Genomic DNA, 15,449 nt, shown 5'->3' on the forward strand with positions numbered 1-15,449 from the left:
CTCCAGTTTATCTACATCTCTCTTAAAGTTTGAATCCCACCCCACCCACCCTGAGACCAAACACAAGACCCTGATGTGATTGGGCCAGCGTAGAGGAGAGAAGAGCTAACACATGTTCATCCCTTATAGTCTAAGCCAGGGGTCGGCAAACTCATTAGTCAACAGAGCCAAATATCAACAGTACAACGATTGAAATTTCTTTTGAGAACCAAATTTTTTAAACTTAAACTTCTTCTAATGCCAGTTCTTCAAAATAGACTCGCCCAGGCCATGGTATTTTGTGGAAGAGCCACACTCAAGGGGCCAAAGAGCCGCATGTGGCTCGCGAGCCTCAGTTTGCCGACCCCGGGTCTAAGGGACTCACTGGCTTAGCTGGTAATACCTCCTGGGATTTGCAAGTCATATTTATGTTACCTGCTTGGCTCCTGAAGACATCATAGCTTTTAGGCCCTCTCAGGATAAACTATTTGTGCAGCCCAATACCAAATTAACTTGGGCTGAATTTTCCCTTTCACTTCCTTTGTGTTTTTCTCCTGGTTGAAATCAGTACACCTTGCCATGTATCCGTGTTATAGTTCAACCCTGTGAGACTCAAGATGCATAGTCCTTAGTAAGCCACCTAGGTGCCGAAAGGGCGGACTGGCTCACAAACTGGAAGGGCTGCCATCGTCTCCACCTTGGGCAGATCCCAGGGTGCCTCACCTGAACTGACAACCACAGTGTTTTTCACACAGAGGCCCTAAGGTGTTTTAGGAACCAACTGTCTTCTTATGAGCAAAGTGAAATCCTGGGCTACACAGAGCTGTGGTTCCTGGGACTCAAAGCCAAGAAGCTCCACGTGGCTCCTGAGAAATTCAGCAAGACGAGTTTTGATGATGAACATGGCTCCTATATGAAGGTGATGGGAGAGTAGGTCATAGAAACTGCAGGGGTTTGGGGACAAAAAGGCCTAGAAAGGAAAAAAGTGTGGGGTATTTTATAGCCTTTGGTGCTGATGTATCTGGGACGAGGCATCCTGAAGTATTCTAGTAGGTGCTAAACCAAAGAAATGCCATTTTTATAAATGGGGAAACATGCAATTAATACACAAACTACTCTTGTAACAGAATATAATTTTTTCTAAGAGTATTTGGGGTAACAGTTTCCTGGGTGAACTCCCACAGGCTCTTCTGCACAGCCCTGGACCCACTGGTAAAAGACTGACTACAGAATAAGATGTAGTCTCCCCAACATTCCCTTTTTTTGTCCCCACACCAGCCCATACATGGACCTTTTTTCTATTTTATAATAAACTAGAGGCCTGTTGCATGAAGATTTGTACAATAGGCCTTCCTTCCCCTGGCTGCCAGGACTGGTTTTCCTCTGACACCCAGGACCCAGGCCTTCACTCTGGCCACCACCTTCCATCTTCGCTCTGGCGGGAGCCTTCAGTCTTCGCTCCAGCCGGAGCACCACTCCTGTAGCTACCTTCGCTCCCCTGCCCTCCCTCTCATAGCAGGCGACCTGCCCCGCCCAACTGCTCTGTGCTTGCATGTGTGCTGCCCAGAGGCCTGGAACGGCTAGGGGGTAGGGCCACTGCCATCTTTGTCAGGTTAATTTGCATGCATACTCCTGATTGGCTGGTGGGTGTCAGGAAGCAACGGTCAATTTGCATGTTTTTCTTTTATTAGTGTAGATGTCATTTCTCAAACAGACAAAAAATAAAAATAAAGGAAAAAAAAACCTTTTGCCACTGTAGTCCCTGGTGCATAGAGTCCCTGGTGATTGACTTCCTTCAGTTTTCTGTCTGTATCTCTGTGGCTTCCCAGCATGGGGCCTCTCTGCAGCCTCAGGTGAAATCTGGGCAGTAGAAGGTATTCCTATTGCTCCAGGAAGCAATTTCCATTTCTGAGGATGTCCAAATAAGTAATTCTTGTTCCACTAGGATGGTGGGCTAGTGGGAATTTCCTCCTCTGGACACTCTTCATAACTTGATTAGGTTTAGGAGACAGGATTGGTCTTTGATGACTTCACAGAAGAGGCAAATTGTTTTAATAGCATTTATGGTTGTGTTTCTCTTAGCTTTACTATGCACACAAATCACCTGAGGATCTTATTAAAATTTTGAATTCTTATCCAACAGGTCTGGGGTGGGACCTGAGATTTTTGCCTTTCTAAAAAGCTTCCAGCTGATGCCGATGCTTCTGGTCTTCAGACCACACTTTGAGAAGCAAGGATTTAGAGTTTCTGGCACACATCCTCTATCTAGAGCCCTAGTTCTCAACATTTTTAGGTCAAGAATCCCTTTGGGAATCTGATAAAAGCTATAAATCCTTACATCAGAAAAGGCACTCTGGCACAGACACAAAATTTCAGTGGGGTGGAGGGATAGTTAATGGGTCCTTGGTTAAGAATCTTTAATATAAATCTTACCACCATTTCAGACAGGCTTCCTCACATTCTCCCTTCCCTCTTCTTTCCTCTCCCCCTAACCTGGGCCTAGAGTCTCTGGGAAATTCCCCAGGGATTTCAGCACTACCTTTAAGTTAATTCACTGGAATTCAATTTCTCAATCTCAAGTCTTAGAGAGCTATGTTTTGGTCAGGGGAGAGTGATATGTGTGCTTTCTGTATGCTTGCAATCTCCATCTTTGTTGCATTCTAGTGTATGCACAAATATACAATGTACATAGCAAATTTCCAAACAAGCAACACAACCTCATTCTCACATTTATTCTGTCAGCAAATATTAATTGAATCATCATTTATTGAGAACCTATCATATACTTGGGCATCTGCTAGACTCTGGAAATATTAAGGAAACTATAAAAAATGAGTATGGCCTGGTACTTTGCCTCAATCAATGTCCAAGTGTGAAGTGTATAATTATGATACCCCCAAACTGGTGGCATGTAGAAGATATGTACGAATGCCAGGGAACCACCTATATCTTTACATCAACATGAGAAGAACCTTTACAAGTAGAGCAATCTATTTCCACATATCACTGAAGTTGTACATGTGCATGGTCTTGATTCCTCCTATGAGAACAGATCCCCACTACACAATCACAAATACATTCTGAGGACTTGTACATAAACACTTTTCCCTCACCTCTGCCAAATTCATGAGTGTAACACTAGAAATCACAGATTCTCATAGCTGGAAGGTCTTAGAGATATCTTATCTAGAACCTTGTTTCAGATGAAGGCACTGCAGCTTAGAGTGGGTATGTAGCTTGTCTGAAGCCAACCAGAAAGTTTTTTTTTAATGTATAATTTTCTGTTGCTTTGACTAAAACAGTTGCTTCATAGTTTCCAGCACATGAAGGGACATGGATGATTCTGGCTCTTGGAATTTATTTCTCTTCTTAGTTAAGAAAGGTCCAAGTTATGTAACTCGATAACTTGCTAACTCCAAGGTAAAATTAAATCTGGATAAGTCAAGAGAAGAACCAGGTCTGGCCAGAAAGACACAGAACAGACACAAAGCCTTCTCTCATTGATGGAGTCACATCAGGGGTCAGAAACAGAACTTCCCCCAAACAGAAGCTGCTCTTCCCCAAAGAACACCCAATGTTCTTTGCATCACCTGACATGGATAGAGCCTGTGGGACTTTTCCTGGTATCACATGGGTAGCCTGGGATCAAGACAACAAACTAACCATTGCAGTAGCAATGAGATAAGGGTGGGAGTTGCACTAGTGCCCAGTGCAGTTCAGAAAGTTCCCCCCAGGAGTCATCCATGAGCTGAGAATGGGTATCCAGGGGCCTCAGTGTCAGGGAACCTCAGAGTCTATGGCTCTGCTCCTCACCCTTTACCTGGCTTCTGTAGGTCCTGCATGACCACATTGCCTACCGCTACGAGGTTCTGGAGATGATTGGGAAAGGGTCATTTGGACAGGTGGCCAAGTGCTTGGATCACAAAAACAATGAGTTGGTGGCCTTGAAAATCATCAGGAACAAGAAGAGGTGGGGTGGATAGTAGCATAGGCTATAGAGGAGGGACTGCATGATTCTGGCCCCTCCATAATGCCATCCCTTCCCAACTCTGCCCCTTCCTCTGATCTTTTTCTCTTTTTTGCCTATCTGATTTCATGGTGGGGTGAAGGGGAATGCAAGGTATGGAGAGTTTAGTGCTTTCTGCCTTGCCAGGGTCAAGGGAAGGAGCTGAGGAAATGGGCTACTGCTGCAGCATGATATGACACCATGTCTCCTGTCTCCATTTCTCATCCTCTTTGCCCCTCCCCAATCACTTCAGATTTCACCACCAGGCCCTGGTGGAGCTGAAGATCCTGGACACTCTCAGAAGGAAGGACAAGGACAACACCTACAATGTGGTGCACATGAAGGACTTTTTCTACTTCCGCAACCACCTCTGCATCACCTTCGAACTCCTGGGGTCAGCTGCTTTTTCTTTTTCTTTTTTAATTCATTTTCTTTCAAAAAGTGGCTTAAGGTGACAGAAGAGAAACTTTGAGGTCAGACACTAGAATTTTCTGGATGTAAACATGTAATTACTAGAATAGAGAAAGCCCAAGAGCAAGGAGACTGGGCCAAAAGCTGCCAATCTCACCCCATCCCTTCATCATGCCTGTCACCTGGAAACATACACAGGATGTGCCACCAGGTGCTGTGTGCTGGACTGGGTGACATAACCAAAACAAGGCCTCTGCCCTGAAGAGTGAAACTGAGATACGTTGAAAAGGACTTTTCTTTGCTACCATTTCCCTATTCACTGGCTTTACCACCCTGTGATGCAGAGGTTGAAACTCAGGAAAGCAGGCAGCTGGCTTCTTAGAGTGGGGAAAGAGCTTTGATTTTGTGCAAATAAGGACAGGACCAGATTTTTTGGTAAGAGAGCAGAACCTGACTAAAATAGATTGGCATCACCTAGTTGAATATTGGAGTTGACAGAGTGTGCTAATTGGAAGGACATGCTAATTTGATTACTTTTCTCTCTGAGAACACCATCTGATAAAATTTAAATAAAACCAGAGACCTAGAATGCATTTAGCAAAGGAGAATAGAGGTGACCTCTCAGAAGCCCAGTATTATCAGCTTTACTGAGCTGGTAGCTTGGTGATCCCATGACACCATCGCTGAAATTCTAGAAACTGGCTAAATTTGAATTAGGAGTGAAGATGACACTCTCCTCACCATCTCTGGTGATTACAAAATGTCCACTTTCCGCAAGTGAATTCTCTTCCTGTGACAACATGGACAACCCAGGCTGCCTGATTTGGCCATTAATCAAGTGCACAGTTAGCATGTCATTGTATTGAAAGTGCTCTGAGAAGTCAGGAGGAGCAGTGTCTGTGGGGGAAAGCCAAAGCTCAGAGAGGTTGCAGAGTTGCCCAGGTCACAGAGCTGGTTAGGATGAGGCCACTATGCCCGTCAAAAATGAATGGCTTCCTAAATACAGGCAGAGTTAGATAAAGTGTAGAGATAGAAGATTAGGAGAAATCAGAAAGAGGCCGATGCAGAGTCACTTCTGGGCTGTGTCCTATCTCTCCTCTCCCCATCTTACAGTTTGTACAGAGGTTATAACCTGGTAGCCCACAAATACATTTTTCTTGTTAAAATGCTTTGCATTAGTTTCCAACATTTGTTAAGTCAGCAGATTTCATATAATATGGCTGGTTTTTATATAATATTGCAGGCTTCTGCTTGTCTAGAAAGTTTAGGAAAATCTGGCAAGAATGAGGCCTTATTCCTGCAAAGTGACAGATGGAACCAAGTGGTCAGGCTTGATATAGATAGGGTAGGGTGTCTCTGTTTTACCCCAGCCCCCATCTGTCCACATTCTTGCTCCCTTATCTGTCGGGAACCTGACATCTTTCTTTTTTGTTTTCTTATTTTGAAATTTTAAAATAATTTTTAAAAATTGACTTTTTAGAGAGAGGAATGGGGGGAGAGACAGAGAGAGAGAGAGAAACATCAATGTGAGAGCAAAACATCTATTGGCTGCCTTCTGCAAGCCCCCCTACCAGGGATGGAGCTCACAACCCAGGCATGCGCCCTGACTGAAATCAAACTCAGCAACCTTTTGGTGCTCGAAACGACATCCAAACAACTGAGCCACATCATCCAGGGCAAATCTGACATCTTTACATAGTCTTTTTAGGGTTGGGCAGAGGTGGCTGCTGGGTTGAGTAATTGGTAGACTTCCTGAATTCTTCCAAAGGGCCTGAAGAACTATGAATATTTTAGAAGTTTGGTCCAATGTCTTAACACCCACAACATAACAAAGTTATTTAATGACCTTCTCATGTAAGAAATGAGGGCACATCTGAGAGGCCAGCACAATTGAGTGGCACCTTGGAGTCCCCATGAATCAATGGAAAAGTTGAGTTTATAGGACACAAAAGCCCTGCCTCTAGTCTGACACTTGCCTGTTGCCAGAGGGAAACCAGGTAGTATGGGATTGTTTGCTGGTTCAGACTTAGCATTATACTTTTTACACTGATGCACATCACTTTCTCTCTTTCCCAGAATCAACTTGTATGAGTTAATGAAGAATAATAGCTTTCAAGGCTTCAGTCTGTCAGTAGTTCGGCGCTTCACCCTCTCTGTTTTGAAGTGTTTACAAATGCTTTATCTAGAGAAGATCATTCACTGCGATCTCAAACCTGTGAGTACAACTTCTATCCTGCCAGGGTAGCTGGTTCCTACCCTCAGAAACTGTCCCATTCTCTTCCCAAGTGGTAACTAGACAGCATCATGGCCAGAGCTCTCAGATAAAAGCCAAGTAGTCATAGGTTATGAAGACTAAGGGATTGTTTGGGGACAATGAAGAGAGATGGTGTCATTGAGGTAGTCAGGATAGGAAGGTCTAGGGCTTTCCTGTGAAGGTGTGCAGAGATGTGTCATTCAGGGGGCTGGATCTCTGCTGTATTAAATCATCACTATCTCCACTCTACTCTGAAGTGGTCTTAGGGTACAGCAAATCTCTGACTACTGCTATTATCCAAATGGATGTGCCCTTCCCTCATGTCCTGCTAGCAATCTATACTTAGCTCTGTTTCCGCACCGATTGCTTTCTGTAGGAATTGTTTGCTTATGTGTACCTGCCACTGAACTGCAAGTTTTCTCAAGGTCAGGAATCATGTCTTCTCACCATTTTATTCTCAGGACCTAACATGGTACCTGACAATAGAAATGGCAGTCAATATGTAGGTAAATGTTTGTTAGATGAATTAATGATTGTACTAGTAAATGTGAGGAATACAGAGAAGTACTTAGAGAAAAGGTATAAAAGTATGAAGATATGGGGTCAGGAGCTGGTTCCAAAATCAACCTGACTTTTACAGATACTTAAATATCCTTTAACTTTTCTTCATTCCTTTCTCCTCACACCCCAAAATGGTTAATTTTTAAAATGTAATCCATTAGATAATTTGGGATATTTAGACGATTAAGGATTGTCTAAATAGCGATGTTCTCTCAGGGCTGCCTGGAGGAGCCTCACAATGCCAGTACATTGACTTATTCTCCACACTCAAGTTCCTCATCCTTAGCTTTGCAGCTTCAACGGGTCACAATAACCATGGCCTTTGAGCATAGGGGACTGACTCTCACCAAGGAAATTCACAAGACACCTGGTAGCCAAAATATTTATTTCCTTGAGAAATAGGTCAAGTAAATTGGAATGCATGTGCCCAGTAGGGAAGTATGCATATAACCAACAGAATGATGAATGTGGGTTCAAGAATTAGAGTTATTCTTATGAACTTAATGTTTAGTATCAAAGACCTGTAATGGCCTGATGCATCCATGACCCCCTTCCTGCCTCCCCCTCTCCCCCGCCCCCAAGTGATTTCTGCCAATTAAATTGGAAGGCCAGTTCCCTCTAGCTAAGGAGACTTTTCATTGGCCTAGAGCAGTGGTCGGCAAACTGCGGCTCGCGAGCCACATGCGGCTCTTTGGCCCCTTGAGTTTTTAGCAAGGCCAGCTTAGGAGTACCCTAATTAAGTTAATAACAATGTACCTACCTACATAGTTTAAGTTTAAAAAATTTGGCTCTCAAAAGAAATTTCAATCGTTGTACTGTTGATATTTGGCTCTGTTGACTAATGAGTTTGCTGACCAGTGGCCTAGAGACACACAAGAAATTCTCGTTCTTTTAAGACTTGCTGACTGTACTCTTTCAGTTAACACAAATATTCTTTAGAAAAAGGAGTGGGAACTAAATTTGTACTTTCTTAGTTTATGGTGCCAGAGGTTTTGGATTAATGCTGATATTCCATATCTAGAATGGTAAGGGACCGAGAAAACAATTCATTCATCTGATATTCATAATAATCAATTCATCTGATATCCAGATTCTTGAAAACACGATTAGTAGTTTAATCTTCCAGTTGAACACTGTCATGTTCATGGAAGCAAGTCCAGGAGATCTGCCTCTCTATCCATGACACTGCTGGAACTCCTGGTTTCACATTTCCCCCAAAGTCAGCATAAGAATCACAAATTCCAATCAAATCATTGTCTTTTTATTTGTTTGTTTATTTTAGTCTTCTGTCATAGCTGTATATGATTGGGCACTTAATGGATACATCAAATTCTGTCCGTGATATTTCCAAGGCCTTATGTAAACAAGGCATAGGACCAGGTGCCAAGGAGATTTTAAAAAAATGCATAATCTATATGGGGAAAGGGACAAAATATATGTAAAAGAAATACTGCAAAGCAGCAAATAAGAGGTATATAATACAAGTCAAATGGGATGTCAAGGAAGGTAAACACATGGGATTTGGAGCAGATGTGGGAGGAGTCTACCATGAAGCAGTCTAATTTTGGACTGGGTCCTGGAGGATGGCATACATTTAGATCAATAGAAGACCTAGGACAATAGTATTTAAATGTGACATATGTCCTTCTTCTCTTCAGGAAAATATCGTGTTATACCAGAAGGGCCAAGTCTCTATTAAAGTTATTGACTTTGGATCAAGCTGTTATGAGCATGAGAGAGGTAAGCCCCATTCCAGTCTCTTTGTCTGAATTTTCCTATCGAGATTTCTTTCCCTACTGAAACAAGTACTTCATAATGAAGTCACTTGGGTTCTAGTCTGGGCTCAGTTGTTAAAATTGCTTGCATGATTTTGCACAAGGTGCTTCACTTCTCTGAGAGTAAATTTCCGCCTCTTTAAAATGAGAAGGTTGGATCTAAAGCCACTAGGCGTCCTTTGCAGATCTCATATTTTGTGGATTAGGAATTACCCAAGAGCACCGGGTCCTCAAACTAACTAGTTGTGCATCAGAATCACTTGTGGCCTCTGAAAAATTATAGGTTCCAGGGCCTCACCCCCAATGTGCCAAATCTAGTTTTCTGGGGCAGTACCCAAGAATCTGCACATAGCTATTCTGAAGTTTGGGATTCACTGCCCTAGGCTCCCTAGGCTTTGTATTTCTTTCAAGCTAGAATCCAGCAAACAGCACTGAGAACATTGGCACAAACTGTTGAACTTGACCTGCTAGTCTCTACTTTTGGCTTTTATCAAGTTTGCTGTTGACAACAAGTACCATTCCACAAAGATTTATTGAGTATCTACAATGTGTCAGTCACTGTCCTGGATACCAGGAACAAAAAATAAACATTTCCTGTGCTCAGGTTGCTTACAGTCCAATGGAAGACACAGAAAGATAACATGATAGGTGCAGTGATCAGGCCGTGTTAAGAGCACACAGAGGAGGCAGCCTTCATGGTGGCAGGGGTGGCAGAAGAAGCCTCCTGAGGTTGAAAAAATAACTATTAGAAGGACGTTTTAAAATATTCTGCAGCACCACTTTGAAGACATATGTCCTTTACCTTTTATGGATCCCATAAGAAATTCCAGCTAGAAAACAGTATGCCTCTCACAAAGAACCCGTGTGCTTACTCTTCTCAGCTGGAAAAGTTGTGTAACCTCTGTTACCATTTATTGTGGCTGGCAGAATGCTCAGAAGCAAATTTGTAATTATTTTATCCTGGGTTTCTGTCATATCCCTCTTTATACATTTCCCTTTATCTTTTGTTTAACTGTGTGACAGTATAGAATTGAGACACTAGACTTGAACTGCCTGGGTTCAAACCCCAGTTCTGCCACTTATAGATGAATGACCTTGACCATTTATTTAATCTCTGTATGCCTCATTTTTCTCATTTTAAAATGGGGACAATAATAGTAACTCCTTCCTAGGGTTGTTGTAAGGATTGAAAGAGTTCATCTGTATAATACACTTGGAATAGTGGCTGGCACATAGTAATCATTATGCAAGTATCTGTTAAACCTGTTAAAACCAGTTTTTAATACTACCCTGTATGTATAAACTTTAGTTGCAAAGTGCTTCAAATCCATTTTGGAAGCAGGCAGGACATAAAAGTGATTTTTATTAAATCTTTATTTTGTTTTTAGTCACAAAATTATCATATCCTTACTATAACCAAGACAAACAACAAAGAAGGGATTACAGAATCTTTGCCCTGCCCCATCCAGGGAATAACCAATGATAGCATGTGAAAACAACAAAAATGTCCCATTTCTCCAACCTCAGTCCCTATAATATCATCTTCCATACAGCCTCATCTCCTGAGATTCCACTGAGCTTTCCCTTCCACATTTTACATTAAACAACATATGTGCATAATATATTGAATATACATTTTTAAATTGTGCCTTTTGTGTGCTTCTTTTTCAGTTCTCATATGCCTCCTCCTTTGCCAAATCACAGTACTTTCTGAAGATGTCTACCCCAAACTAATATGATAGTTTGGAAACTCAGCTTTATATTAGTCTTATGTTTCCTTCTTTTAAAGCTTAGCTGACTAAAATTGATTTCCTAGAACCATGGGGAAATAGAGTTTTTTATCGATAAAGTGAGGCTAATAACCTTTATAACAAGCCTGTGGCTGTAAGACTTGATGGGACTAGATACAAGATGTGACTCCTGAGGGCTGCTCGGTTGTACTTCCGGTTTTCTGCAAAGCCCGTAGAGCAAGCATGTCAAACTCAAAGGCTAACACGGGCCAAATAAACAAGGTTTAAGTTTATGTGGGCTGCAAAAAAACAAAAGCTTCAATTTTCACAGAAACATAGGTTTATTTCAATAGAGACACGCTGAATACAAAGGGCTGAAATAAATGAGTAATTGTTAACATAAAATAATAGAACATTTTAATAAAAATTTGCCGAAACCGGTTTGGCTCAGTGGATAGAGCGTCGGCCTGCGGACTGAAAGGTCCCAGGTTCGATTCCGGTCAAGGGCATGTACCTTGGTTGCGGGCACATCCCCAGTAGGAGGTGTGCAGGAGGCAACTGATCGATGTTTCTCTCTCATCGATGTTTCTAGCTCTCTATCCCTCTCCTCTCTCTTCCTCTCTGTAAAAAATCAATAAAATATATTTTAAAAAAATTAATATCTTTTCTTGAACATTAAGTTACCAGACACTGAATAATGGCACAAATTAATAAGTGAAACACAAATAAGCATATTTTTCTTGTTCTCCAAAAGGAAAATATTTCCTGTTGCTCACACCAAACAAGTCAGTCCAAGACTAATGATGTGGCAATCAGCTGCTAAATATGTGCTGCTAGTATTAATGGAGAGAAATGGTGTGCCTGCGCATAAGGCACGTAAGGGAAATGAATGCAACACAATTATAACAATCAGTCATTAGCGAACGTTGTAGTTTGTTATTAATAACTAGGGGCCCAGTGCACAAATTTGTGCACCTTGAAAGGAACTGTGGGCTGTGAGGCTGCAGTGAGCATAGGGACAGGTCTCGGTCCATCCTCCGCACCCCCGGCCAGCCCCTCCAGCCACGGCCCCTAGTCCCCTGTCTGCCAGCAGCCCACTCCCACCACTGCTGCTCCCACATGCTGACGGCACCGGCCCCACTCACACCTGCTGATGGCGCAGAGCAATTGTGACCCATGCCAGCAATGGGTGCAAGCGGGGCCAGTGCCATCAGTGGGTGTGAGTGGTGGCTGCTGCCTCAATCACCCCTCAGGAGGAGGGGGAGGTGGAGAAGCCCTCAGGGGCAATCAGGACCAGCAGCTGCTGCTCGCACCTGCTGATGGTGCCGAGCAATCAGGGCCAGTGCCGGGCGCCGGCAGCGGGTGAGAGCAGGCTCCAATGCCGGCAGCAGGTGCAAGTGGGGCTGGTGCTGGCAGCAGGGACCCTGGCACGCAGGAGCAAAGAATTTTCAGTAACCACCAGAGGCTCGTCTGGATGACAGCGACAAGCGCCCTGCCTTGGTCTGGCGCCCCCACTCACCTGCTCCACCATCCCACCACGGCTGATGCCCACCATGTTCCATAATCTGCTGCCTGCTGCCAATGCCCACCATGTTCCGCGCACACCCCCTGGTGGTCAGCGCACATCATAGCGACTGGTTTTTTGGTTGTTCAGTTGTTCCACTGTTCAGTCTATTTGCATATTAGGGTTTTATATATAAAGATTATGTATAACAGGATATTGTAAAAATTAAGTTATGAAATTTTTATTAAAACATTTCTTATATACTGATATATTGGCTGAGCCACAAAAATATTCATTGTGGGCTGCATGTGGCCTATGGGCCACGAGTTTGACATGCTTGATGTAGGGAGTCGTAGTTATCATTCACCCTCACCTGAGAGGGTATCCTGGAGAAGGATGCTCTGGGGAGGAGAAGGTTTTCCTAGGGAAGGTTTCTCTTTCTTTTGTTCATAGTGTACTCGTACATCCAAAGCCGGTTCTACCGATCGCCAGAGGTGATTCTGGGCCATCCCTACAACATGGCCATTGACATGTGGAGCCTGGGATGCATCATGGCTGAGCTGCACACGGGCTACCCTCTGTTCCCCGGGGAGAATGAAGTGGAGCAGCTGGCCTGCATCATGGAGGTGAGGGGGCGGCCTGTCCACGCTCCGCTGAGCAGTGGCAGGACAGCTCGCTTCCACTCTCAAAGGTTGGGTTGCATCAGGCTCACTGTAGGGCAGCGGCCTGCATACTCTTCTGTTTTGGAGTAGATATTCCCTAAAAGTATTTTTGAAATTATGTATCCCCTTTTACATTTTTAAGTTGACATCTAACATTTTTTACCATTAATAATTACAAAAGATGTAATTTTCAGCATATTGTGAAGTGACATTTAAAAATAAAACTGTTATACCAGTCTTTCAAATATATTCAAAAGACTCTAAAACCAGTGTGACATGACACCCATCAAAACCTATGTGTTGTTTAAAAAAAAAATCTCTGTGTTGTTCAGTCATTAGTCATTCATTTTCTTAGCTTTCTGGGAAGTATATCTCCCAAAAAAAGATACATCAGATGTCATTTATTATACCTATTATTCTTTTACTTAAATGCCTCTTGTTATGGAATTAAATTAGATAAAACAGGAGTAAAATAACCGTAAGAAATAGAAAATTTCTAGTGAACAAAGATATTTTGACTGTGAACAAAAAAGGCTCATTATCATCTATCTATCTATCTATCTATCTATAATCTTTCTACCTATCTATACAAATCTCTATTTTCTAAAGTGTCTCAAAGTTACAACTCAGAGATACACATATACCCCTGAGAATTATTTAAATACTAGAGGCCCAGTGTATGAAATTTGTGCTTTCGGGGGGGGCGGCGTCCCTGAGCCCGGCCTGCACCCTCTTGCAGTCTGGGAGCCCTCAGGCAAGGTCCGACTGACAGCTTAAGCCAGCAGTTGGACATCCTTTGTGCTGCTGTGGAGGCGGGAGAGGCTCCCATCACCACCGCTGCAATCGTCAGCCATGAGCCGGGCTTTGGGCTGAGTGGTCTTCCCCCTGTGGAAGAGCATTGACCACCAGGGGGCAGCTCCTGCGTTGAGCACCTGCCCCCTGGTGGTCAGTGCGCATAATAGCGACCAGTCATTCTACCATTCAGTCGATTTGCATATTAGCCTTTTATTATATAGGACTAGAGGCCCAATGCACGAAATTTGTGCAAGGGTCAACCCTCACAGCCCTGGCTGCCTCAGCCCTTGTGGCCCCGGCTGCCTCGTGGCCCCACTCCCTGCCTACTGGTCATTCTGGTAGGTCATTCCAGAAGATTGTTCTGGAAGGTCATTCTGCTGTCTGGTCTAATTAGCATAGTAGCTCTTTATTATATAGGATAGTTTAATCTCATGGTTAAAAATAATGAAGTGTTAAAATAGCTGTAAATGATAGCTATGTAGAGATGACCACTGGCATGAGAATCAGTAAACCTGGAGTTCCATTCTGGATCTTTCTCTTTGCCAACTTACTTTCTTGCTCTGGACTCCTATAAAATGAAAGTATCTGCATAGATGGCTTCTAAAGTTGATAATGGATGATTTAATAAAGCACCCCTGAAGTCTTCCTGCTTCCAGTACCAAGGAGAATGAGGAGTATGGGATCTGAGCTGAGTTCCTACTGCCCCAGAGTCAGCTTCCTCCTGACCTCAGTGTCAATGAGGCTGAGGAGCAGGGGGGCAGGGTCTGCATGGATATGGCTGTGAACCCAGTTGCCAGTGCAGGTGACCCTGGGGTTAGGGTGACACCTGTAATTTCTCTATCTCAGTGCAAACTATAGATTGCAGTGGGGATAGGTAAACAAGTAAGTGCTACACTTTTTTTTCAAGTATGTATTTTGTGATAAAGTGTCTGACGGCCACCTGGTTTTTTCCATCTCCTCTTCCTTTCCTCCCTCCCCAGTGCTCCGAGCCAGTATGTGATATTCCTTAGTTCAGGGGTTTAATCATGGATACTGACTGGGTTGTTCAATGTGATCATGACATCAGGCTACCATCAAGAGTGCCTACTTCTAGTTGGTGCTGATGCCTGTTTAGAGTGACCTGACCAGTATTGACGCTCAGCGTGCTGAGGCAGCCTGGGTTAGGAGTCAAAGACCCAAGCTCTGGGCCTGCTCTGCCACTGACTTACAGCACAATGTCCTGGGGGTGTATCTGTAGAAGGCAGAGTTTGACCAAAGGCCCCTTCAGTTATAACAGTCTTTGCATGTGTGACTCACAAAAGTGAAGCAACTGCATTTTAATTGTTGAAGGTGCTGGGCCTGCCGCCAACTCACTTCATTCAGACGGCCTCCAGGAGACAGACATTCTTTGGTAAGTCCCCAGGTCTAACTCTTTATCCCATTGTGGCCTATGAGGTAGCACAAGCTTTGAAGACATCTCCCACACCTCAAACTCCATTTAGTGCTCTTCCCCTGGCCCCATCCCAAAAGACATGCTATGACTAGGGATTTCTTTCAGAAAAGTAAAACGATGCTAAGAAGTGGTACCAGATGGATTGGTGGAGACAGGATGGGGGAGTCATACTGGGCATGAAGTCTTGGCAGTGAAAATATGCAGGAACATGAAAGCAATCAGGTTTCTGCTCAGAAGATATATCCGCAGATCTTGGAACTTAAATATTATAACTGTACCCTCTTCTGTAAGTTCTCCTAGCCTCTCCAAGCAGTTAGCCCCTTCACACAGTGCAGTGTGC

The 15,449-nt window shown here is 43.5% G+C and overlaps 1 protein-coding gene across 1 annotated transcript in view; it reads left to right on the forward strand.

The window, feature by feature from the left end:
* Positions 1-15,449, forward strand: part of DYRK4 (dual specificity tyrosine phosphorylation regulated kinase 4) — a gene marked incomplete at both ends in the record, with an annotated part of 49,556 nt that overhangs the window by 24,224 nt on the left and 9,883 nt on the right. Inside the window, 7 exons of the mRNA XM_080661059.1 lie at positions 735-898; positions 3,813-3,949; positions 4,239-4,379; positions 6,473-6,611; positions 8,870-8,951; positions 12,674-12,846; positions 15,007-15,067. Of these exons, the coding sequence (XP_080517185.1) occupies positions 735-898; positions 3,813-3,949; positions 4,239-4,379; positions 6,473-6,611; positions 8,870-8,951; positions 12,674-12,846; positions 15,007-15,067 (897 nt within the window). The remainder of the gene's footprint in view (positions 1-734; positions 899-3,812; positions 3,950-4,238; positions 4,380-6,472; positions 6,612-8,869; positions 8,952-12,673; positions 12,847-15,006; positions 15,068-15,449) is intronic.

Source organism: Plecotus auritus (assembly GCF_963455305.1).
Source record: "Plecotus auritus genome assembly, chromosome: 3".
In the NCBI taxonomy this organism is placed as follows: domain Eukaryota; kingdom Metazoa; phylum Chordata; class Mammalia; order Chiroptera; family Vespertilionidae; genus Plecotus; species Plecotus auritus.